This window comes from Podarcis vaucheri, assembly GCF_965113315.1.
Source record: "Podarcis vaucheri genome assembly, chromosome: 1".
Lineage (NCBI taxonomy): Eukaryota > Metazoa > Chordata > Lepidosauria > Squamata > Lacertidae > Podarcis > Podarcis vaucheri.
In genome coordinates this window covers 91,583,988-91,607,601 of record NC_138759.1, presented here as the reverse complement: position 1 = coordinate 91,607,601, position 23,614 = coordinate 91,583,988, and the positions used below count along the sequence as shown (strand labels likewise).

General features: G+C 40.3%; 1 protein-coding gene across 3 annotated transcripts in view; it reads left to right on the top strand.

The window, feature by feature from the left end:
* Positions 1–23,614, top strand: part of CNTNAP5 (contactin associated protein family member 5) — a 301,511-nt gene that overhangs the window by 182,164 nt on the left and 95,733 nt on the right. For all 3 annotated transcript variants that reach the window (XR_014223512.1, XM_082238142.1, XM_082238141.1), the window contains one exon: positions 14,261–14,380. Coding sequence is in view for 2 of the 3 variants with exons in the window: in XM_082238142.1 (XP_082094268.1) it covers positions 14,261–14,380 (120 nt within the window). In the remaining variant the exon portion in view is untranslated. The remainder of the gene's footprint in view (positions 1–14,260; positions 14,381–23,614) is intronic.

Genomic DNA, 23,614 nt, shown 5'->3' with positions numbered 1-23,614 from the left:
CATTATTAAGTGCATAATAATGCATATAATATGAAATAAATGTTGTTATTTGTAATGGAACCAATAAAGCCAATAGCTCAAGTCTCATCAAGATCAAGGAGTGAAATGGGATTTAGAAGGGAGGGGGGATACTGTACAGATAAGTCTGACATTATGATTTTCAGAAAATTCAATCCCTAACACTGGCTGATTATAGAAATGTTTTCTTCTGCATTATATTCAACATTGTGAAATCTTCCACTTTCCCCCCATAGATCACAGGAGTCTTCAGAGCCTCAGGGTTCTCTTGCTATTAGAAACCACCTTGTAAGCTCTCCACTTGGATGAATTCGGAGCTTTTCTTATTCTCAGAGCCCTCTTGAGATCTGTTGGATGGGACCCTGAGGGTAATCTAGCATAACCCCCTGCAATGCAGGAAACTCAGCTAAAAACATCAATGACAGAGGACCATCCAACCTCTGCTTTAAAATCTCCAAAGAAGGAGAGTCCACAACAACCCGAGAGAGTCCATTCTACTGTTGAACAGATCTTCAATTATCCCTTCCCCTCCATTATTTGTCACTGGGTTGGCTAGCTCTGGAATCACCTTTTCCTTCCTCCCATGGCATGTCCTAAGTCAGAGTGGCAAGTCTTGTCTATAGCCTAGCTTTTTGCCCTTTTCTTTTTAGGCTTTTCCTTCTCCATCCTATCTCCATCTTGCTTCCTGAAACACAAATTCTTGTTTTTCCTTTCTTCCACTGTCACTACTGACATTCATCTCTCCACTCTGGAGTTCATCCTGCCATCCATAGATTATATATTCCCTTGGTGATGTAACAGAAATAACTTCTCCCTTATGTTCTGAAAGATGTCAGCATGTCCAAACATCATGCTATGAGATATTTAACAAAAATTATTACAGTCCCTGATATTTGAATCAGTACATGCTAATCTTATACATACAAAAAAAGGTCTCTTAACAAGTTTCCTTTGCTGCCAGAGGGATGTTCCCTACCAAAAGAAAAGAAAAGGAAATGTCAGACAATTTCCAATATAACATATGCAGAATATTAACACAGCTCCATAAATGGAAATTTCATCCCACAGGAAATGCCAACATTTCAACATTCATTTTGGCTCTACGTTGAAATGAAATACTCAGATGTACCAATATTCAGGTAGACTGAGCGTTCTGCTTTGGAAAGTGTCATTTGATAGATGAATACTTTCCCCCACCCAGCCACCATGAAAACCTGGCTTATTTTCTCTCACTAAAATGACATTTCTAACTGGAATAAATTTGATTGGGATATCTTGATTGTTTCCATGAAACAGGAACCACATTGACCCAAAGAAAGGTGTATGTGTGTTAACTACATGTGCTATAATTTACATTCCTTATATTTTTAATGTCCTGATGATTAAAATTAAAGCATTTCTCAAGGAGTAGCCAATAACTATTTTATTTAAGAACAATGTGTGCTTACTAAGTAGCTATTACATTGTTTAGTGACATAGTGTCAACAAGTGCCTCTCTTGCTATCATGTCTTGATAATGTCTCATCTTAGTGGGGTACTTGACTGCTGTGAGAAGATACATCCAACAGTAGGCAGACCATAATTCCCTAATGGAACAAACAGTTTTAGTGGCTGTCATGTATAGACTATTAGATATGCCTTTTAGTCACTTGTGATGTACCAATTTAAGAAGGGATGGTATGGTTTCATGCCACACCCAATCACCGCCAAGTGGTATAAAGATTCCAGGGGGTTCCAGGCACTCATGTAGGGTTTGTGTTTCCGTCAAAAATTAGGCACAGCAGAGACCGCATTGTCTTGATGAAATATAGATTATTTACACACATTTAAACCTGCATCTAGATGGAAAGGGTTCAGGGAATTCATATTACAGGAGAGTCATTTGTTGTCCTCCAAAGAGCAACCAGCTCAGACCCACAAGCAGATGAATCAGCCATGCTGCCTCTGCCTCGTGGTGAAGATGTCTTCTTTTTCAGTGCCGCATGGCATTCTGCCCACTTCCTCCTTCTTCCCAGCACCACTTGCAGAAACAACTTCCCCCTTTCATTTTCTGCATTGGCCACTGTCACCTAGGCAACCTTTGTTTTCCAAGCTTATTGCAAAGCATCCACATTTCCCCCCGCAGCCCACATCATGGCCCACTGTAACCTTGGCAACTCTCGTTTGTGCAATATTTGAGGGGTGAAGTTATCAACTCTGAGGAGATGGAGTAGGGAAGGGTTTTAGCCTCAACATCAACTCTAGGTGACTTCCACAGATGGCCAAATGTACAGGGAGGCCATCTTCCAAACATCTCCACAACATGATAAGTTTGTGTTCTGTTAGCATAATCTTCAGAGACCAAGGACTCCAGCCTGGAAGTCATAACAGAGCCACAGTTCCCCTGGTGTCATTGGAGCCAATGGTTAATAGATCTTCCTTCTGTGGAGTTGGATCTAGCCACCCATACTCAGTTGCTGCTTTATTTATGCTTCAGTTGCTGAAGCAACATTTGAGTCTGCTGTGCTTGTATGTGACTCTCCAACCTGAGCTCCAGTTGGAGCTATCCTAGATCTGGACTCTTGCTACCACTCAAGATTTCTGTGCGACCATCATTTGGAACAGAACAAATTAGGACTCTTAATTCCATAATGGATTTTGAAATAATTCCCATTTGAGACACTTGACCATTAAGTAATTTTGATGCCAACTAAATCCAATATGTTTATCACTACTATTAATTACTTGCCAAGTTTCTCACTGTGACTGTGCATATCTCTGTGTTTTTGCTTCTCATGTTTCAAACAAGGGATACACTAGAGATGTACTTGATATATGCTGTGTAACCTTATGCATTTCTATTCAGTATGTCCCATTGAACATGTGTATAGGATTTCAGCCTTTAAGAATCCCCTCACCCAAAGTAAGCTTTCCCTTTGTTTTCCTGATTTTTCTTCTTCTTTTTGTATTGTTCTATTACTTTTGCTCTTGAATAATTTTTGAATTTCTCACACTGACAAGTGCTGCTGAGCCAGCTGTGCTTGGCTAGTTTTGTTTCCCATCACCCTTTATTCCCAATCAATAAAGCATATGTGGATTTTTTGAAACCCAGCTTGAAACATGAAGCCTTGCTTCTACCTGTGTGAATAATACTCCAAATGGCTGCCATCTCACTGGAGGGAGAAATGTCAAAATGAAGTAAACACATTCTATGCCTTGAAAAGAAGACAAGAAAAATGAATTACCTGGGTTTCCCTTCTCTCTCCCTCTCCCCTTTTCTCTCATATGTATGTGTGTGTGTGTGTGAACACACTCATGTGGGCACACACACATATGCACAGCCATTAACTCATCTGAATCTGTTCAATGACACCCTAAGTAATTATTAAAACATATCCTGGGTGTCAGCGCCTTAGCTTTGGGTGTGGGTGGGGGGCACTGGGCAGTGTGGGGCTTGCATCTGCCAGCCACCTCCCCCTAAACAGCTCAACAGCTATGGGGGAGGCAGTGTGTGGACTCCTTGCAGGCTCTGCAGTGCTCAAAAAAGCAACAGTGGCCTCCAGAGCCCCAGAGTGGAATGGGGCTCAGGCACTGGGATTCTGGCACACCCTGCCCTATCCCGCTCCACAAGCCCCTTGCCCCACCCCCTGTACATGGCACGTACACTCCACCCAGGCACCCAAGCAGCTAGCTATGCCGCTGCTGGGTGTTTCAAATATGTGCCATGTGCTAGCAGGATCTGTGCACTGTTAAAAGCTGAAATGACTATGACATCGATACTGAAAACTTTTATCACAAAATTTGATTGGACTAGAAAAAAAATGGTTGCAAAAAGGAGCCAGAAGTTGTATCAAAGTCTGAAATCTGAAATTCAGGTTTTGAATTTGTGGATTTGTTTTTCAAATGTCAAAAAATCATCATCATCACACACACACACACACACACCAATCACAAAAGCGTCCCCTAAAAATAAGATTTGTATATGAGCTCTTTCTCTTTCAGTGCTTATTGTTCCTTCTTTATTAGGTTTTATTACACCAGAGGGAAGGGGATTCAACTCTTTGCCCCAAACTTGACTTTCTCTGCAGCTTTCTTGTGATGAGGAAGAGACAAAAAATGGAAATGGAACTCTAGGATATGATCCCTTTCCCTTATCCACCAGGGCCCAAGATGGCATTCTAAATGCCCATTAAAGCTTTTGCACCAATAATGTTTTTAGGTGCCATAAGACTCTTCCCTGTGTTTTCTTCATCACACTAAAAGAACTGGCCTTCTGGAAAGATAATAATGTAATCAAAACAACCCTTCATGTACAGTCAACTTTAGGCTCTAAATTTCTGTATATTTTTTTTTAAAAAGCTATATTTGCACACAAGAAAAACTGTAGTATTCTTTTCTTTTGGTACCATATCAGTAAATATGTATTTTTAACAAGAGGAAAATGAGCCATCTGTCATCCCAGAACACCACAGCAGGGACTTTATTAGTCTGTCAACAGTGGGGCCTGTCAAATTCAGTTCTTCAATAGCACAGATTTCATTTCTTTTTGGCATTTAACATGACAATTGTATTAGGAGGGTGAGCATGACAGTCACTTCTGTTAAGTTCACCGCCTGCCTCTTAACGGTTCTGCTATGAGAGCAACAAGAAGGGAGGGAGAAACCTTCCTTCCACTCCTTATTCCTTTATTTGTTGTTACTGAAAATGGCATTTCATCCAGCACCCATTATTACAAAGATGCCTGATTATGCCTGTCAGAGTAGGCAGATAAACATTGTCAGTGACATTCGGCCACAGGGGAAGGAATCTATCTGGATGTAAGGAACCCCGGGCAGAGAAATAAGGGGACATGGGCATGAAGGGCTTTGAAATAATGGGGAATTTCTGCACTGGATTCACAAGCTAGCATGAATGTCGTGTAAGGACTTAATGAAAGGTATTACATAAGCTGAACAGTGAAGTGAATGGTGGTAGTGAGAAGGCTGGGCATGTTTGTCAGTGGAAGGCCATAGAGGAGACAGTTGCAGTAGTCAAGCAGGAGATGACCAAAGTGTTAGAGTTTTCTCAGCAACAGCAGCAGCAAGGTGCAGATGAAGATTTCTAGCTTTGTAATCTTGTTGTGTAGGAAGAAGTAGCATGTGGGACCAAATATAAGGAGAAGCTGAGAGGGAGGAGCCAAACACCTGGCCAGTGCTTTGAGCCTAGCCTAGAAGGTGGGTCACGATGTCATTCAGGGAAATTGAGAGCATATGAGGAGAGGCATGCTCAGGGGGGAAATGTGAGAATGTCACAAACTGTGAGTTTGCCAGTCCCATTCAGCCCTCAGAATACTGTCACTGGTTTATGGTGAAAATGACATTTGTTTTTTTTTTTTTTTTTATAATAATTTTTATTACATTTTTTACAAAAATAACAAAGAGATCAAAAAGTAAGAAAAAAAAAAAAAAAGACCAGAAAAAAAGGAAAAAGAAAAACACGACCATTTCAATAACTCATTTCAAATTTCCATTGGACTTCCCCCATCCCTCGCAGAATGCATTTCTTAACAATAAATTTATCAGCAAATTATATCCTTATTTCGTATGTTTCTTTCTATTTTCAATTACAGTTTAAATTTAAATCTCTTGATCAATATATACTCTGAGCAATATACCATAATATCGTTTTTACCCATTTAAACCTTGATTCTTTCATAAATCTTGTCAAATTTCATAAATAATTAAGTTTTGTTACTGGAGCTAGATTCCCAATCACACGACATCTTATGTTTCATATAACTTATAATACTTTTGCAAATAGTCTTTAAATTTTTTCCAGTCCTCCTCCATTGCTTCTTCTCCCAAGTCTCGAATCCTTGCAGTCATCTCGGCTAATTCCATGTAGTTCATCAGTTGCGTGTGCCAGTCCTCCAGTGTGGGCAAATCTTGGATCTTCCAATGCTTAGCGATAAGAATTCTTGCTGCTGTTGTAGCGTACATAAAAAAAGTTCTATCCTTTTTAGACACCTTCTGGCCGACAATGCCCAGAAGGAAGGCCTCTGGTTTCTTGGGAAAAGTGTACTTAAACACCTTTTTTAACTCATTATAGATCATTTCCCAGAAGGCCTTCAGTCTTGGGCAGGTCCACCAGAGGTGAAAGAATGTTCCCTCAGCTTCCTTGCATTTCCAACATTTGTTATCGGACAAATGGTAAATCTTAGCTAGCTTAACCGGGGTCATGTACCACCTGTATACCATTTTCATAATGTTTTCTTTCAAAGCATTACATGCAGTAAACTTCATACCGGTGGTCCATAACCTTTCCCAGTCATCAGACATAATATTATAACCAATGTCCTGAGCCCATTTTATCATTGCTGGTTTAACTGTCTCATCTTGAGTGTTCCATTTAAGCAGCAAGTTATACATTCTCGATAATAACTTGGTCTTTGGTTCAAGCAACTCTGTCTCAAGTTTCGATTTTTCCACCTGGAAACCTGTTTTTTTGTCTAGCTTAAAAACCTCATTAATTTGGGCATAATGCAGCCAATTTTGCACCTTATCCTTTAGTTTTTCAAAGCTCTGCAATCTCCAGTTACCTTCAATATTTTCTATTATTTCCCAATATTTCGGCCAATAAGCCTCCATATTGGTTGTTTTCCGAGCTTTGGCCTCTATTGGTGAGATCCACCTCGGAGTTTTGCTTTCCAATAAGTCTTTGTATTTTTTCCAGACCATATATATTGCTTTTCTGACAATATGGTTTTTAAACATTCCATATGATTTACCCTTGTCATACCACAAGTACGCATGCCAACCTAACGAATTGTTGAAGCCTTCCAGATCTAGGACATCAGTGTTTTCTAATAGAATCCAATCTTTCATCCAGCAGAAGGCTGCCGCCTCATAGTATAGCCTTAAGTCCGGCAGGGCAAACCCCCCTCTCTCTTTTGCATCAGTTAATATCTTAAACTTTATTCGGGGCTTTTTGCCCTGCCAGACAAACCTAGAAATGTCCTTCTGCCACTTTCCAAAACATTCCACTCTGTCCACAATCTGCAAGGCTTGAAACAAAAACAACATCTTTGGCAAAACGTTCATCTTTATAGCTGCAATTCGGCCTAACAAGGATAATTTCAGTCTTGACCAAATTTCTAAATCTTTTTTAACTTCTAACCAACATTTCTCATAATTATCTTTAAATAGATTCAAATTCTTGGAAGACAGATTGACCCCCAGGTATTTCACTTTCTTAACAATATTTAGTTCTGTCTCTTTCTGAAACCCTTCTGTTTCCATGGCCGTCAAGTTTTTCCCTAAGACTTTAGTTTTTTGCTTGTTCAACTTAAAACCCGCCACCCGACCAAATTTCTGGATCAGTTCTAAAACTCTTTTTGTACTGGGTTCTGGCTCCTGTAGTGTTAAAACCAGGTCATCTGCAAATGCTTTCAGTTTATATTGTTTCGCTCCGACCCGTATTCCTTGTACCTGCCGATCCTCCCTTATCATGTTCAGCAAAACCTCCAGGACTGAAATAAACAATAAGGGGGATAGGGGGCATCCCTGTCGTGTTCCTTTTTCAATATGAAGTTCTTCTGTCACCACATTGTTCACTATCAACTTAGCTTTTTGTTCTGAATAGATTGCTTCTATTCCATTCTCAAATCCCCTTCCCACTCCCATCCCTTCCAAATTTTTCTTCATAAATTTCCAGGAAATGTTATCAAAGGCCTTCTCCGCATCAATAAAGATCAATACTGCTTTGGTGTTAATATTTGTTTGTAAAAGTTCCAAGATATCAATAATGTTCCTGGTATTGTCAAACAAATGTCTGCCTGGGAGAAAGCCGGCCTGGTCTTTATGGATTATCTCATTTAATACTTTTTTTAATCTGTTGGCCAGAATATCCGCAAATATTTTATAATCCACATTTAGGAGTGAGATGGGACGGTAGTTCTTAAGTTGAGTCTTTTCAGTTTCCACTTTAGGTATCAATGTGATGAATGCTTCTTTCCACGTATCTGGTGCCTTCCCTCCCCCCATAATCTGGTTACAAACCTCCTCTAGTGGTTGTATCAAATAGTCTTTTAACGTCCTATAATACTTGGAGGTGAGTCCATCAGGTCCTGGAGATTTGCCCAGCTGCATATTCTGAATGGCATCCTCGATTTCTTGTTGTGTTATTTTACAATTCAAGGTTGATCTCTTCTCTTGAGATATTTCTGGAAGACCATTTTCTTTCAAAAATTGTTCTATCTCGGTTACATCCTCGGGTCCTTGTGTATACAGCTTTTTAAAATATTTCTGGAAACACTTTCTAATTTCTCCCGGTTTCTGAATGTTCTTTCCTTCAACTTCTAGATTGGTAACATAGTTTAATTTTTGTCTCTTTTTCAACTGCCAAGCTAGCAGTTTCCCACATTTATTCGCCGATTCAAATGATCTTTGTTTCATTTGTTTAATTCTCCATTCCACTTCTTGGTTAATCAGTTGCGCATATTGTGACTGGTGGAATTTAATTTCTCTTAAAGTCTCTTTGGATTTTGGGTTTAATCTTAATTTTTTCTCGCCGTCTCTTATCTTCTCCAATATCTTGTCCTTTTTACCATTCCAGAGTTTTTTCTTAATCGTATTCTGTTGTATCAGAAACCCTCTCATAACAGCTTTGCTCGCGTCCCAGATTGTTCTTTTTTCCACCGAGGTGTTCAAGTTGATTTCAAAATAGTCCTTTAAAGCTTTTTGGGCCTTCTTTACAATCTCTTGATCTCTTAGCAGGTTGTCATTCATTTTCCATCTGAAGGAGTCGGCAGTAGTAAATCTCATTTCCATTTTCAGAGCGTTATGGTCGGAGCAAGTCTTTGGGCAGATTTCTATTTTTGTGGTCTTAGGTGCCAGCCCTCTAGTTGTCCAAATTTGGTCGATCCTTGTCCATGACAGGTGGGCCTCAGAAAAGAAAGTTCCTTCTTTACCTAGGGGGTTTCTCGTCCTCCATGAGTCAATTAAATCCATATTGTCAGTTAATTCAAAGAAAGTTTTTGGTAGTCTTCCATCTTTAGTCAAATTCTGGTTCTGTGACTTATCCATAAAAGTAGAGACAACCCCATTCATGTCTCCCATCATAATGATGTTAGAATAGTCCAGATAGTCCAATAATGTCTCATGCAGCTTCTTATAAAATTCTGATTTCCCCTCGTTTGAAATGAGCTATCGCTGTTGGGTAGGCATCACTACTGAGCTAATGGTGTTGACAAACTGTCACCCTCTGCTGAGTATTTCTTTCTTGTTCCACACCTTATTGCAATGCTGTGGCAGATGTCTCCCTTATTTTTTTCCGTCATCCCTTCCCTAGCACTGATTGGCTTACATGATTGCAACCCAGTATCTTATGAATGGGTTATGCCCAATTAAGTAATACATAGAATATATCAGTTTAAATAAATAGCTTTAGATTACTCATGTTTATTATTTTCACTGCATTTACTCTGACTATGACTTAGTTGGGTATACCCTGTTGCATTGCTTAACCATTACTGATGGAATGGAGGTTAGTTCTGGAGGCCGCATCTGGGGCAAAATTCAGTGACTAGCCTGCTTGTGGAGGCAGAATTACTGCCAGCATATACAGTAATATCCTGATTCCAGTATTTGCACTGGCTGTCATTCTGCTCCTGGACTCCAAGTCCAAGGTATTGGTACTAACTTATATGTCCCCATACAACTTTGGACCAAGTTACTTAAGCCTTATCCCTTAAACACCCAATAGATCACTGTGTTTTGTGGAAGGGTTTCTCCTGCAAGATTGAAAAAGATCAGAAGCCCCTGTTCTGTGGAATAGTGTTTCTGTTGAGATATGAAGGTGCCCACTATCTTCACTTTCCAGAAACAATTGAAGACATTTTTCTTCAATCAGGCTTTCCCAGCTGGATAAAGGGGTCTTTGCCACAAGATTCTGCTTGTTAGGGTTTGAATTTTGTTTTCAATGCATTTTTTGTGTGTGCTTAAAAAATATATATGTGCAAATCAGCACGAAATGGTGGTTTAGAAGGTGATTAATAGATCAATAATCATAATCAATATAGTGAAGAAGAGCCAAATTTCAAATTTTAACAACCAGATGCTATCTACACCACTGGAAAAAATAAGTTGTAGCTCAGACAAAAAAAGAAAAAAGAAGAAAAAAGAGAGAGAAGAAGATTAAGAGGAAGTTTAGACATTCACAAAGAAAACTGGGTACTGTTCACACATTGTGCTACTACCGCAGGGGTAAAGTCCTGAATCTCTTGTTTTGTGTAACAGGCTTTGATTGGGTGTTGCTTTCAGCATGGCAGTCACCCACATACTGACATGTGTGGGAGGGACCACATGTTATTCCTGAATGGCTCTGAAAAAACATCCTAAACCACACATTCTCATTGCCTCTGGCTATCATAGCCACATGATACTGTATTTCTGGTGCCAGAAAACTAATCAAGGAAATCAAAGAGAAGGAAGTGAAATATGGGCCCACAATGTTATATTCTGAGAGTGTGAATATTAAAAAAAACCACCAACATGAAAAGGGAATCGGTTCCTTCATTTCATCTCTGTTTTTATCTCTTTGAAAACAATTATGTTTCTCTGGGAGAGTGTTATGCCATTTTAAGCCCAGTGTGTACGTTACACTCTGCTTTGGTTTTCAGGATGTGGATTTCCCCGCCGTTGGTTTGTGTGATAACCTCCAAAGGACTCTTCTGTTGGCAATAATGCTTCATTATACCATCTGCCTGCATTCCTAATGAGTGACTTCACATCTTTCATTCATATTTCAAAGAAATCATATGATTTTGCTCCAGCAAGCAAAAATTATTAATAGGCCAGTGATGTAGAGCAGGTTCTAGAAACATCCATAACCCACAGCCAACTCAGTATATACATTTCTGTTTAATTATTTTTTCTGCCCTGTATCTGTCAATGCATGATACAAGAGGTATATTTAGCAAGGCCCCTAAGTTGCAACATAAGGTGCCCTTTAGTGAAAACATTCACAGATTCAATAAGTGAACTGTATGAGAATTGCCAATTTTACACACTTCCCACCACTCTCTCTCTGATGTACATCCCCTCTGTGTGTGGGAAAGAGCCATAGATCATTGCCAGAGTACATGCTGTGCATGGAAAAGGTCCTATGATCAAACTTCAGCATCTCTCAGTAGAGGTAGAAAAGAGACATGTCTAAAGACCTGGAGTGCTGCAGCCAGTTGGTATAAACTTGCTACACCAAGACAGAAGGACTAATTGATCTGGCAGCTTCATATGTCCTAACCACAAGTGCCGTGAAATGTGAATCTCCCCCATCCCTGTTATTCTTAAATAGAAGGAAGGAGCATTCATGCATGCAAAATGCAGACCTTCCAAGTGTCCCTATTTTCCAGGGACAGTCCCAGATTTACAGAAGCCTTCCCGGTTTCTGATTTAATCCCAGAATGTCCCACATTTCCTTAGGATGTCCTTGTTTTCCTCCGAGAAATTTTGTAGGGTATGGAGTTATGCAACCCCCAAGCCAATGAGATAAGTAACTATACAACCTTTGGAAGACATCTGAAGGCAGCCCTGTATAGTTTTATTACGTTTTTATATATGTTGGAAGCCGTCTAGACTGGCTGTGGCAAACCAGACAGATAGGTGGGGTATAAATAATAAAATTGTTGTTGCTGTTGTTGTTGATAATTTCCATCAGAGAAATGTTGGAAGGTATGAAAATGCTATTCTTTCTTTTGCCATGTGAAGCTTCATTAGAGCAAGTGGTGAGACAGAACTAAATGTTGCTATTTTCCTTGAGCCTCAAGTTCCTCCAAACTCTTCCTATCTCATTGATGACTCGTTTTATGTCTCCCTCCAATCCCCAAACCGCCACATCTAGCAGTGTAAACAATTCTCCACTGTGTGCTAATTTCCTTTTTTTTTTTAAGCATTTCTTGCCTTTCCTCTTGAGAACTCAAGGCTGCTAACCACAACAATAAAGCCATGTATTAACAATTAAACACATTATTTAAAATGTAGCACCAATGCAGAAGGAAATAAAAATAAGACTGCAAAAAAAAGATGTTAAAACCCAGAATTACAAATGAAAATGGTTTCCTAAAGACGTAGTCTTGAACCAACTTCTGAAAGGACATGAATGAAGCAGTAAGCTGGTCTTTCCTTCAAAGGGAGGTCCAAAACATAGGCATAAACCACAAGGAAGGTCTGCTCCATGTTGCCAACTATTCACTTTTCTGGGGAATTTGGGACATCTAGGAGGGACTCCCTAGATAGGCAGGCTCATACCTTAAAGTCAGTGATGCTTAATTCTGAAGAAATCAGTGGTAGCCACAGGAAAAAAACTGACTTGGGACACAGCAGGATGACCCTAACTAAAGGTCATCCTTTGATTCTAACACATACATGAAGAAAATCGAACCCTGATGCTTACAGTTAATATGCTGACTGTAAATGATTTTGTCCCACTACTGTGTCAAGCAAAATTGTTCTCTTTGTTGAACCAGTTCCATAAGATCAGGTAACATTCTTTAACCATTTAGCAGTGTTATTTAGATTTGATAATCTATTTGAAAAGACCTGTTTACTTCAGTTACACAGAAAGCAAGCTGCTAGGAAAAGTTGCATAGTATACCTCAAGGGGTTTATGTTTCGCCAGACATGCTACCCCAGTAAAATCCTGGGGATTAGTGTGTAAACATATCTTATCATTTTTCCCCAGTCAAAATTACTACACAAATGAAAGCCGCCGCCACCACAATATTATGAAGCAGCTAATCTATTAACTGCATGATTTTGATAGCTAGGGGGAATCACTGCATTTTTGGAGCCAGGAGCAAAATAAATGGGAATCTTATGAGGTCCCCCTAGCTCATAATCTGTGCTAGCATGCAACTTCTACACAAAGTTCTAGTATGACTGTTGGATGTGAAATGTGGAAAATTGCAGAGAAGAAATTTGACATTGAAACATCCAATAATGACCCCCAATGCAAATGTTATATGTTGTAATTAGCACCAATAAGCTTTTATTCTTTTTATTACAAAAGGACAAGCATCTGTGTTTGCTTTTATTCTTACAAGATGTTTCCAAAATATTTTCATCTCCTATGGAAGGAAAGCATCTTGATCAATTCACTATGTGTGGCAGTGTGTGCATTTTAGCACTCAGCTAGGAGGAAATATAGTAAGCATGCTATTATGGCTAATGAACTCAAATTAATATAGTATGGTAACAACTGATTTCATCTTAGTTATGTGGAATCAAGGGACATATGTATATAATATATGTAGGCACAGTTGGAATTTTGGATTGGTGAAAGGAGACAATGCACAGAATCCATGGATCAGAAAAAGGAAATACATCAATATTCCAGTATATAGCAGTTTACAGTCCATCACTTTTAGCTTTTACTCAAGGACTTTATCCCTTAAATCATTATTTACAATGTAATCTAATTAATGTCTACTCAGGAGTAAGTCCAGAATTTCCCAGACATATCTGGGATTTGCTCATCAGAAATAGCATCCGGGTGGAATTTCTGAAGATTGGCAAAAAAAATTGAGGGGGAAATTCCTGGAAGTGTTGAGTTTTTGGTGATTTAATTTTGGAGGGAGATCTTGCAGAAAAAGCTCAACGACTTCACATTTTGAAATATGGCAACCCAAATTGAATTAAATTGGTATAGGATTGAAGCCTTAGTTGACTCCTACTTGTTTCCTAACAGTTTCTCCTCATCCCTCTCCATTTTCAAATTCTAGCACCATCTTCAGGATTATTATATGTGAGAAAAATTGACTGCTCTTGAATGATAGCATCTTGATTTAATGAAAGAAAACAACACAGCCAATTTCTCTGTGAGGGCTGCATTCCTACTGAAGATCTCCAGCAAACAGAGCCTAATTAAAGACTGTTGAGTTTGCTTCCACTTAAACAGGACAATCTGTGGGTAGTTTAAAATGGCACAGAAATGCTTGGTGGTTGCTTATAATCTCACTGTGCGACAGCCACTTCTGTGTATGAAGACAGATTTGTATACTGAGTGGGCATGTAGCTGCCATACCCTTGCTAGCTAATTCACAGTGAATCTGAGTACCGTCAGGTCAGCTTTACTCCTTAGGCTTCCACTACAGATAACCAGCTTCCTGCATAGTTGCAGCCGCCATGCAGTGAGATAGGCAGTTGCTGCACAGCACTAAATTGTCCCAAACTACCTGAGCTATTATTTTGATGTGTATACTGCAAATATCTATTTCTCTTCCTTTCAGCTATTTATGAGAAGTCATGTGAAGCCTATCGGCACCAAGGGAAAACATCTGGTTTCTTCCACATCGATTCTGATGCAAGTGGTCCACTTCCACCACTTTTAGTCTACTGCAATATAACTGGTAAGAACATCACATAATCTCATCTGCAATTAGCACTGGTCATAATCTTTTCGTTATAAAATATGTAGCCTAAAATTTCTTGCATATTTGATTGTTGTTGGTGTAAATGAGCTGGAAGAGGGAAACAGAGGGAAATCTTTGAATCAACAGAGTCTGAAGGAGCTTCAAGTGTGTGTGTGTGTGTGTGTGTGTGTGTATGTGTATGTGTGTGTGTGAAAGAGTTGTCATAAGCAAAGTGCAGTTTTAGGTCTTTTCTCTTCTGAAACGAGCTTCAGATGTTGTCTGGATTTGTTGCACCAAACTTCGCACACAGAATTGTAAGCACAACTTACTCAGTCTTACTTGTCTTAAAGGTGTGGTAAAAGCTTTGTTTATAGTTTCACTTGTAAGGAAAATATGTGGTAAGAGATTATCATACCTTCTTTCCCTTGTTTTCTTTCTAGTCTCTTTTTCCCCCTCCCTACTTCCTATGTTTCTTTTTCTTTACCCCTAGATTCAAGGTGCAGTTTAGGGAGAGAGAAAATTGAGACACACAATAAAAACTTTAACCCGATTTTTTTAAGCAGAGGTTAGGGTCACTAGACTTATTTCTTAACCCATGCATACATGCACAACAGCTGGAAGGGATTCTCCTAGGGTAAAGTAGAGCCCTGTTCTCCCTCCCTTTCCCAGCAAATTGTGCACACGGTGCATTTCAGCCCATTATGTGGAGGTGCAGAGTGCTCACATCTCATATTGCTGTCCATTCTTCCCTGTGCTCAGTCAAAGAATGCAGGCCTGCATTCCTTGAAGGAGCAGAGGGAAAGGGCAGGACAGGATATGGGAGGCACACATGACCATTCATATCTTGTAATGGCCTGGTGCTTGAGGACCAAGGGATTGTGGTGAGGTGGAGAATACAGATCTCTGTTATCTTCTCTGAAGGCCCCTTCACAGATGGAGTGGGCTGGAATGAGCCATTCACTTGTATCCCAAAAATGTGCAATAGACAATTGAATAGACAGCAAACACATCCAGTTGCAGCAAGGCAAACAATAATGTTGGTAAGCATTACCATACATGAAGCGACCTTTGGGTCAGCCTAATATGATATGGATTGTTCCCTCTTTGTTTAGAACTTCAGGGATGCTACTGATTTTTGGCTTAGTACTATATCTATAGCCCTTCACTCCATGTCTTGCACTAGCTTGTTAACTGCTACTATATACTGAAGAATGTTTAAAATGAACCTTCCATGCACCCCAAGGGGACTATGTTTTAACCTCAGTGTCTGAACTATTTGGTTACAATACCCAAAGTCATTCTGCTGCTATGTTTCTCCCAGTGTTGCAGTTTTGTCATACTCTCAGACCCCAGGCCAAAAAATCAATAGCACTTAGAAGTTGGTATGACAAGATCAATGCTTAATTTTAACTTGGCCAGGTATTTATCCATTATTGAAAGCCTTGTTGTTGTTGTCTTTGAGAAAGTTGAGAGCGGGAGCAATGCGGATCCTTTTTTCTTTTGCGACTGCCAGTGATCAAAAAATCTGTTTGGAGAGTACCACCATAAAGAGAATAAGAACTGACTTATGAGGTCTCTTACTTTCACAGCTTGGTGTGAGCTTTCTATTTAGTGGACTGTAGTGCCAATGGTAGTCCTCTTTTCTTTATTTTCCAAGGAAGGCAGAAATAATCCACATAAAATAGTTGTGTGTGAAACATCAAAGCTGGTCTATAAAATGAATGGGCCTTGTGAATGCTGTACACAGGTGTGTCCCGGGTGGAATCATGTGTGATCAGAACAGTGTTTAAATTCCCACTGGGTATGAATCCAGTAAAGATTACTGTATCTGGTAAGGCTAAATTTACCATTTAGGGACACAAGAAGAGCACATATTCCATCTCCAGCAGCCTTCACCCTTCTGTTGCCTTTCAGAAATCTTGGATGATAACTCCCATTGGCCTCGGCCGTCACAGCTTTGCCATCTGGAGCTGATGGATTTTGCCATCCTAAACAGCTGGAGGGCACTCTATTGGTGAAGGCTGATAGACAAAGGGGGAGGTCTCTGGACCTTTTTTATATAAACCACACATCCCAGAATTTACTTGGATTTCATTTACCCAAGTGGCCCATTTAAAGGGGCTATCTGTTTAAAGGAGAATGAATGAAGTGGAATGAACACCAGTGAACGAAAAGGGCAAAAAGAAGAGGCTGAGATGCTATCTTAGTTTACGCAGTACTTGGCTGCTGTTGAGAAAGATGCAATGTGAGTCAGCAATATGTTTCATCAAGGAATGGATTCTGGCAAATAATAGGGACTCTGCTGTCATTCAGCTTGTTCTTTCTAGGACATTTCTTTGTCTTACCTGGCAATTTGAGCAGCAGACTTATTCAGCAAAAGAAGTTAACAGCAGCACATAATGAATAGTAGACGTTATTTGGGCAATTTTTCACCACAGTGTTTTGGGACCAAATAGAGGTGTGGAAACACTCTCTCTAGCGCCAACCCCCAAAAGCTCCTGATCCTGGTACAGAAGTTCAGTTCATTAAGGAATCCTGCTCTGCCAGCCTCTGTATATAAGACAGTACATCCTTTCATGTTCTTACTGACCAATGGAACATGTAGGCTTTGTGCTGGAAATAAACGAACCAACAGAATGTAACTCTCTATCTGGAGAGTTTCCTACTTGAGGCACTGGTTTGAGAGACATAGTGGACAGCATGGAGGGGCACTGCTGCTCACCTGACCCTTGCCTCACTGCTGCTGTTTACTGAGTGATGCAGGGATGGAAGGAGTGTGGAGGCTGATATAATACAAACACACTGGCAGAATCACTGGTTTCCATCATGCTGACCTTGCTTGCCCCTCACCCCTGTCCCTGTACCTCCCAGAAGGCAGCAGTGATACAACCAACTAGAGGTCATGTGAGTGGCACTGCCCACTACGGTTTGGGAGAAATATATTACAGAAATGACTATTTTTTATTAACCTTCCTCCAGAGACATTCACATCAGGAGTAGTAATAGGTTGCTAGACTTGAACATCATTGGCCATTGGCCATGCATATTTGAATGCTGCCTATCCACAGTTCAAACCATACTAAAGGAGGCTCACAACATGGATATATATATATGTATATATATATCAATGCATATGCACAAATAAACAATAAATAAAAATATGCAAACAAACTGAACAATTTCCACATAAATCATAACAAAATCTAAAATAAATATACAAAAAAATGGCAGCAAAAACACCTTCCCCAATAACACACCCCCAGCCCAAGAGTCTGTTCCAGCTTTTGTAGCTGGAGTCAGTCAGATCTCCGTCCTCCTAGACCAGGTGGGAAAAGGCTTGCAACAATGGCATACATAGTTCTCAACAAACTTGTGAAATAAGAAGTCATGCTGAGAGACAATGACTAGACCAAGGTTGCCCAGTGAGCTACAGGACTGAATGAGGATTTGAACCCAGGTTTTCCTGCTTCTAGTATAACATCTGTCTTACGTAACCACACCTAAGCTACACAGGAAAAGTGAGTAATTTCAGAAAACTGAAGCTGACATGATGAGGTTCTGGTCTTTCCCCCATCTCTCTGCACTCCCATACTTTCTCCACCGTACCTTGATTTTGTGGCTGGCAGCTCATTATCACATCAGAGTGTTTGCTGTATGCCCAGTCACAAACCTCTTTAAGGAGAAGACCTGGGCAGCATTGCTAGGCAGCATGGAACAAATGCACTGCATCAGCTCACAGAGCACTTTTTCCTCTTGCTCCTGTAGTACTTACCATATGTTTGGCTTGTTTGAAATTTAATCAGTCTGAATAATCTTGTTCAGTGACAAACATCCTAAATCACAGGAAAATGATTTTGTTTCCAGGAGCAAATCATTCTCCATAGGGATATTTCAAACTAGACAAATAAAAAATGAGAACTAGATGGGAACTTCTGCGGTTGGGTGGGACAAAATTCTCTTATTTTTTGCCTGGTTTAATTTATATGCTGTCAGAGTCAATGCAGGCTATTCAGAACATGATGGAACCGTGGAAAGATTTAAGGTATCTTCCTGTTTTAGAGAATATGTAAGCATTCATATATATAGATATTATTTGGTGTGTTCTTCTATTTCCTTTTCCTCCTCTCATACCTACAGTTTTGGGAGGTTATATCCTCATGAATTTGGTTTTCCTGGGCATAGATTGTCCTGCCAAGAGCAAAGTGGATTCCCTGCTTTACCAATTTTGTCAGCGTAGCATTTGAGCTTTTTCACCCTTCTAGACTCAATCTTCCTTCTAGCACCCCCAGCCACTGGGTCCACTCTGCAATGTGTGCAAAAAGTATTGAATACAGCCATGTGTATGCAACCTGTGTATGCAAAATACAGCTCTCTGAAAAATTCTGTAAACTGGAGTATTCATTTAACTTGGGCATGGGAAATTAGAATAGAACAAGACATCCTGAACTAACACACATGGAAAACATAATAGAACCAAGTAGCAGTTCATCCCAAAGATGGGGAAAAATGAGAGAGCAATCACTTCCACAAATCCAGTGGGAATAAATTATAATCCTTTTCTTGAGGGTATTAAATGTGCCCATGTATCTTGCCTGGGCTGTTCTTCCATGAGATGTGCCCCTCCCTTTCAGCTTTTTCATGCCACCCAAATGGGGGCCTGCCCTACATTTTAGAGTCTCTGTTCTAGAAATATTGTCACATGTAAAAGAAGCAATCACTTGGCTGCCCAGAGATAAATTACTTTGACTTACACTTTCACAGTGATTATATTCTAAGAGGCGGGGCATTCATTCTCTAGTCGGCCTTGAGTTTCTTATGTAATCTGATTTATCATAGAATTTCAGACTCGGAAGTAACCCCAAGGGTTGACTAGTCCAATCCCCTGCAATTCAGGAATTTGTCCCATCACCCTTGTTCCGGCAGGCCAGGAAACACTGGCCCTGTGCAAAGAGGCTCCACAGCTATTGTGCCCAACAGTCAGAGTCAGAGCTACAGGTTTTTTTGCCTGGGTGAAGCCTCCAGAGGGGCACCATTGAGGTTTGCACCCTGTGTGTGTATGTGTGTACACAAATGTGGGGGGCAGGGGTGCCAAACTGGGTCTTTGACCTGGGTGAAATAAAGCCTAGTTTCGCCCCTGGCAGGAGCAGTTTTGTAAGGCATTCACAATTTCTTCTAGCCCCTGGTAAGGTTGATTCCGGTAGAAGTTTTGGAAAGCATTGTAGGGGATGGGAATTATGTGACCCACACAATGCAACACCAACTACAGCTCTCATCAGTCCCAGCCAGCATAGCCATTGATCAGGAAGTCTATAGGTTCCCCATCCCTTATGTAGATTATTTGCAGGCTTAATTTTGGAACTATGCAACCTATGTCATCTCTAATCTTTGAGATTGTCCTGAACCCAAGACCAGTAGAAACTTGGGTGTTTCAGTTCAAAGCGTTGTAAATTTAAACAGGGAAAACAGGTAGAGAAAAACAGGACTCGCCATTGCCATCTGGTGGCACGATGTTGTATCACATCTATGTAAACCACTTTTTCTTTACCAGTCTAGCTGAAACTTTGCAAGCTACTCACCAAGATCAATTTGGCGATAATCAGTGTCTTAAGCTCATGAGAAAGAATAATTTTTGGTGTGTTTTTGTTGTTGTTATTGCTATATCTTGCCATCTAAATAAAACTGTTCAGACTATCTTTTTTTAACCTGCTTTATGTTTGAAGAAGCACCTTCTGCTCACTGAACTAAATACAGATTCAAGAATCCAGGCTGGTTTCTTAGACCTCTCTGAGTTTTCTGGAAACTTTTGCTTGTTTTTAGGCGACACCCTGGTACTGGCAGCTTGATAGTATTTATTATTTGCTCCCCGATTGTGTCTCTCTGCAGTCTTGGGCTATGCAAATTTATTCATGAGAGCAGTTCTCATGTTTTTAAAAAGACAGCATTTGAGCACACACCATATGTGCCTAGAATGCAGAAAGCAGCTAGCTCCTTGCAAATGCTGGTTATCTTATCCCACGCTGAGTACAGAATGGAGGGGGAAGAGAAGCCTCATCAGCTTGAAGAGCGAAGGAAAAATTAGGAAAGGCACAAAAAAGAGAGGAACTGTTCTGTCCCGTCCCCTGGCAACACATGATGCAGCAACATGATGCCAGATTTCTTAGGACTACAACTCCTATCATTTCTAACTATTGTCCATTCTGCCTGCTGCTTATGAGAGCTGGTGTTCAGCTGCATCTGAAGAGCATCACCAAAGCATTCAACATTTCTCAGATGAAAAAAAGGGATATTCTATTCAAAATCAAGAAGCTTCTCCAGTGTTTGCTCTCCTCTCACACATTTGCACATATACATCTGTCACCATGAACCAATTAAAATTTGAGTCCCTGCCAGGAAAGAAGGCAGGAAATTATCACAATAATAACAATAACAATAATGTGAGAATGGTCAGGAATATATCAAAAAGTAAATCCTATTGAACTCAGTGGGACTTACTTCTGAGTAAAAATGTTTAGGATTGCAGTATAAGGCTGCACAGTCTATACCCAATTACCTGGGAGCAAACTATTGAAAACAGTGGGGCTTACTTCTGAGCAGACAGCGTAAGGCTCAATTAACAATAAAGGAATAAACAATCCATGTGTTTCCTAAAAAATAAGATAAAAATGGTTGGCTGCTGAAGCATTGCAATTAAAGAATTTAAAGCGAATTGGTTACATTTTTCTTCAGAATTATAGAAAAGGCCTTGTATGTCAGCTTCACCATTTCTTTCGTTTGGTGCAGTTGTTTTGTTTTCTGTGTAAACAGGACTCCGTTTTTTGCACCTACACACACAGAGACACAGCAAAGGCTCCTCTTTCTGAAAAGGACAGGATGTGGAGGGTCTGATCTCTCCACCACTTTTAATTGTCCTCCAAGACATGGAGGGGAGGAAACAGGAAAACTGGAATATTCTGGAATCAAATCAGAAACTGGAATGGCTTCTATAATTACAGGACTATCCCTGGAAACTTGGGAAACTTGGAGGGTACACACCACTTTGGCTAACCTTTACATAATGTAAGAAATAGGCTTTTGCATATGAGTTATATATAAAAAAAGTATATTTCAAGTTCTCCTTTTTTCCAACCTTATGTTCAGTTTATGTTTCTATATCAGTTTGTATTTTTTTTTTAAGTCCTAATGAAAAATATTCGGCATTTTAGTGGACATTTTCCCTAATCTATGCATTTTACATGCAGTTCTGCCGAATGTATACATTTTTTGCAAGTTTCCCCTAATGTTCACTTCTATATGTTTATCTTCACTATTATATGCATTTTAAGGCACCCTTTCTCCTATATCTTTTGGTTGCAGAACTGAATTGAAAAATTTGAAGAAGACTGAATTTCAAAGTTTAGCTATTTTAGGTTCAAGTGCTCTTTCTGGATTTGCACATTATGTACGTTCAAATCCAGAAAGAGCACAATGCGGTTGCCACTGTGGTCTAAACCACTTAGCCTAGGGTTTGCCGATCGGAAGGTCGGCAGTTCGAATCCCCGCGACGGGGTAAACTCCCATTCCTCGGTCCCTGCTCCTGCCCACCTAGCAGTTCGAAAGCACGTCAAAGTGCAAGTAGATAAATAGGTACCGCTCCGGTGGGAAGGTAAAAGGCGTTTCTGTGCACTGCTCTGGTTTCACCAGAAGAGGCTTAGTCATGCTGGCCACATGACCCGGAAAAACTGTCTGCGGACAAACACCGGCTCCCTCAGCCAGTAAAGTGACATGAGCGCCACATCCCCAGAGTCATTCGTGACTGGACTTAACTGTCAGGGGTCCTTTACTTTACCTTTAAGTTCAAAACATGAATGAAACTGAATTTCTTCCCCATCCCTAACTTCTAAAACTATCCCTCAGAGGTGTCTGCCCACCACAACTCTTTTATAAATGGAGCCATTAAATGGCTGCTAAGTTATAAGGCTGCAGAATTAGCTTGGAAGTGAAGCATTGTCACTTATACATTGCAAAACAATTTAACAAGCTCTTAGGACATTTGGCTTTTGCTGCCTTAAATTAACTTTTTTCCAGGTTAATGTAATGCAATGAACATTAGTTGTCCTTCAGCTGCTTTACCTCAGCTTGGTCTGAAACTTATCCAAGAGTGTAACGAAATAATAAAGCTGTGTGTGTTGGGAGGGAGATGAAGGGAGAGCTTGTGGGAGAACTGTTTCCTCATTCACTCCACACACATACAATTCCAGGGAGACCTAATTAATTAAAGTCAATGGAGAGAGGTGGAAAATAGGACATGGATGTGTTAATGTTATTCTGTGTTGCAATGAGGAAAGCGAGCAAGGCCTGTTTACATAGTCTACGAATCGCAGCCTGTCCGGCTGGGCCCTTTCCACAATTATTTCTGAAGCAGAGGTACAATGCAAGGAAGCATGCAATTCAACTGAGGCAGCACCTGCAGTCCCATAATAGCCAATTAATTCCTTTGCAAAGAAGTACTCTACCACTGCTGAAATCGGGGATTACATCTCCAAGCAGACAGAGGAGGTTGCAGTCCTTTGAGTTGCTACAATGCTACACTTTCACACACCAACCAAATTTCACATGTTAACAGTGACAACAAATGTTCAAAAGCATCTATATTTTTATCATGCAGTTGTGCTCTCTCTGTGTGTGTTCACATGCTGCATCATAGAATTCCTTAATGCCTTAAATTTTGCAAGGCCCCACGATGTACTCCTCCCCCCTTCTCTGCCCTCACATGGTTCCCCAACCCAGTGCATATTTCATTTTGTTGCTGTGTACTGATTTCCTCACTTCCAGAGCCTTAGCTGTTGTTTTTCCTCCAGAGCTGGTAATGCCTTGCATTTGGAGTGCTGTGCTCTCTTGCTTGAAGTCGGAATGATCCACCTTCCTCTCTCTGTACACTGTTCCAGGGGTTCTCCCAATCCCACTCCATCCCAAGCCAATTTCAGGAGGCACGAGGGAGGGGGAGAGGGGAAAAAACCCCAATCCACATGCAGAAGCCTTTGGAGCTTCTGCGGATGAGATTCATTGGTTCAATCCCATCCACTGTGCTTTTAGTGAATGCTCCCTGTCTAGTCCAGCCAGTCCAGCACAGGGTTAACTTTTGTTTTGTGAAAGTTGTAGTCAGTTTCTAGTTGAGACAGTCTGTTGGAAGGAAAGCACATTATGATTACAGAACCCTCCTCAAAAAAACCAAACCAACAAACCAAAACCACC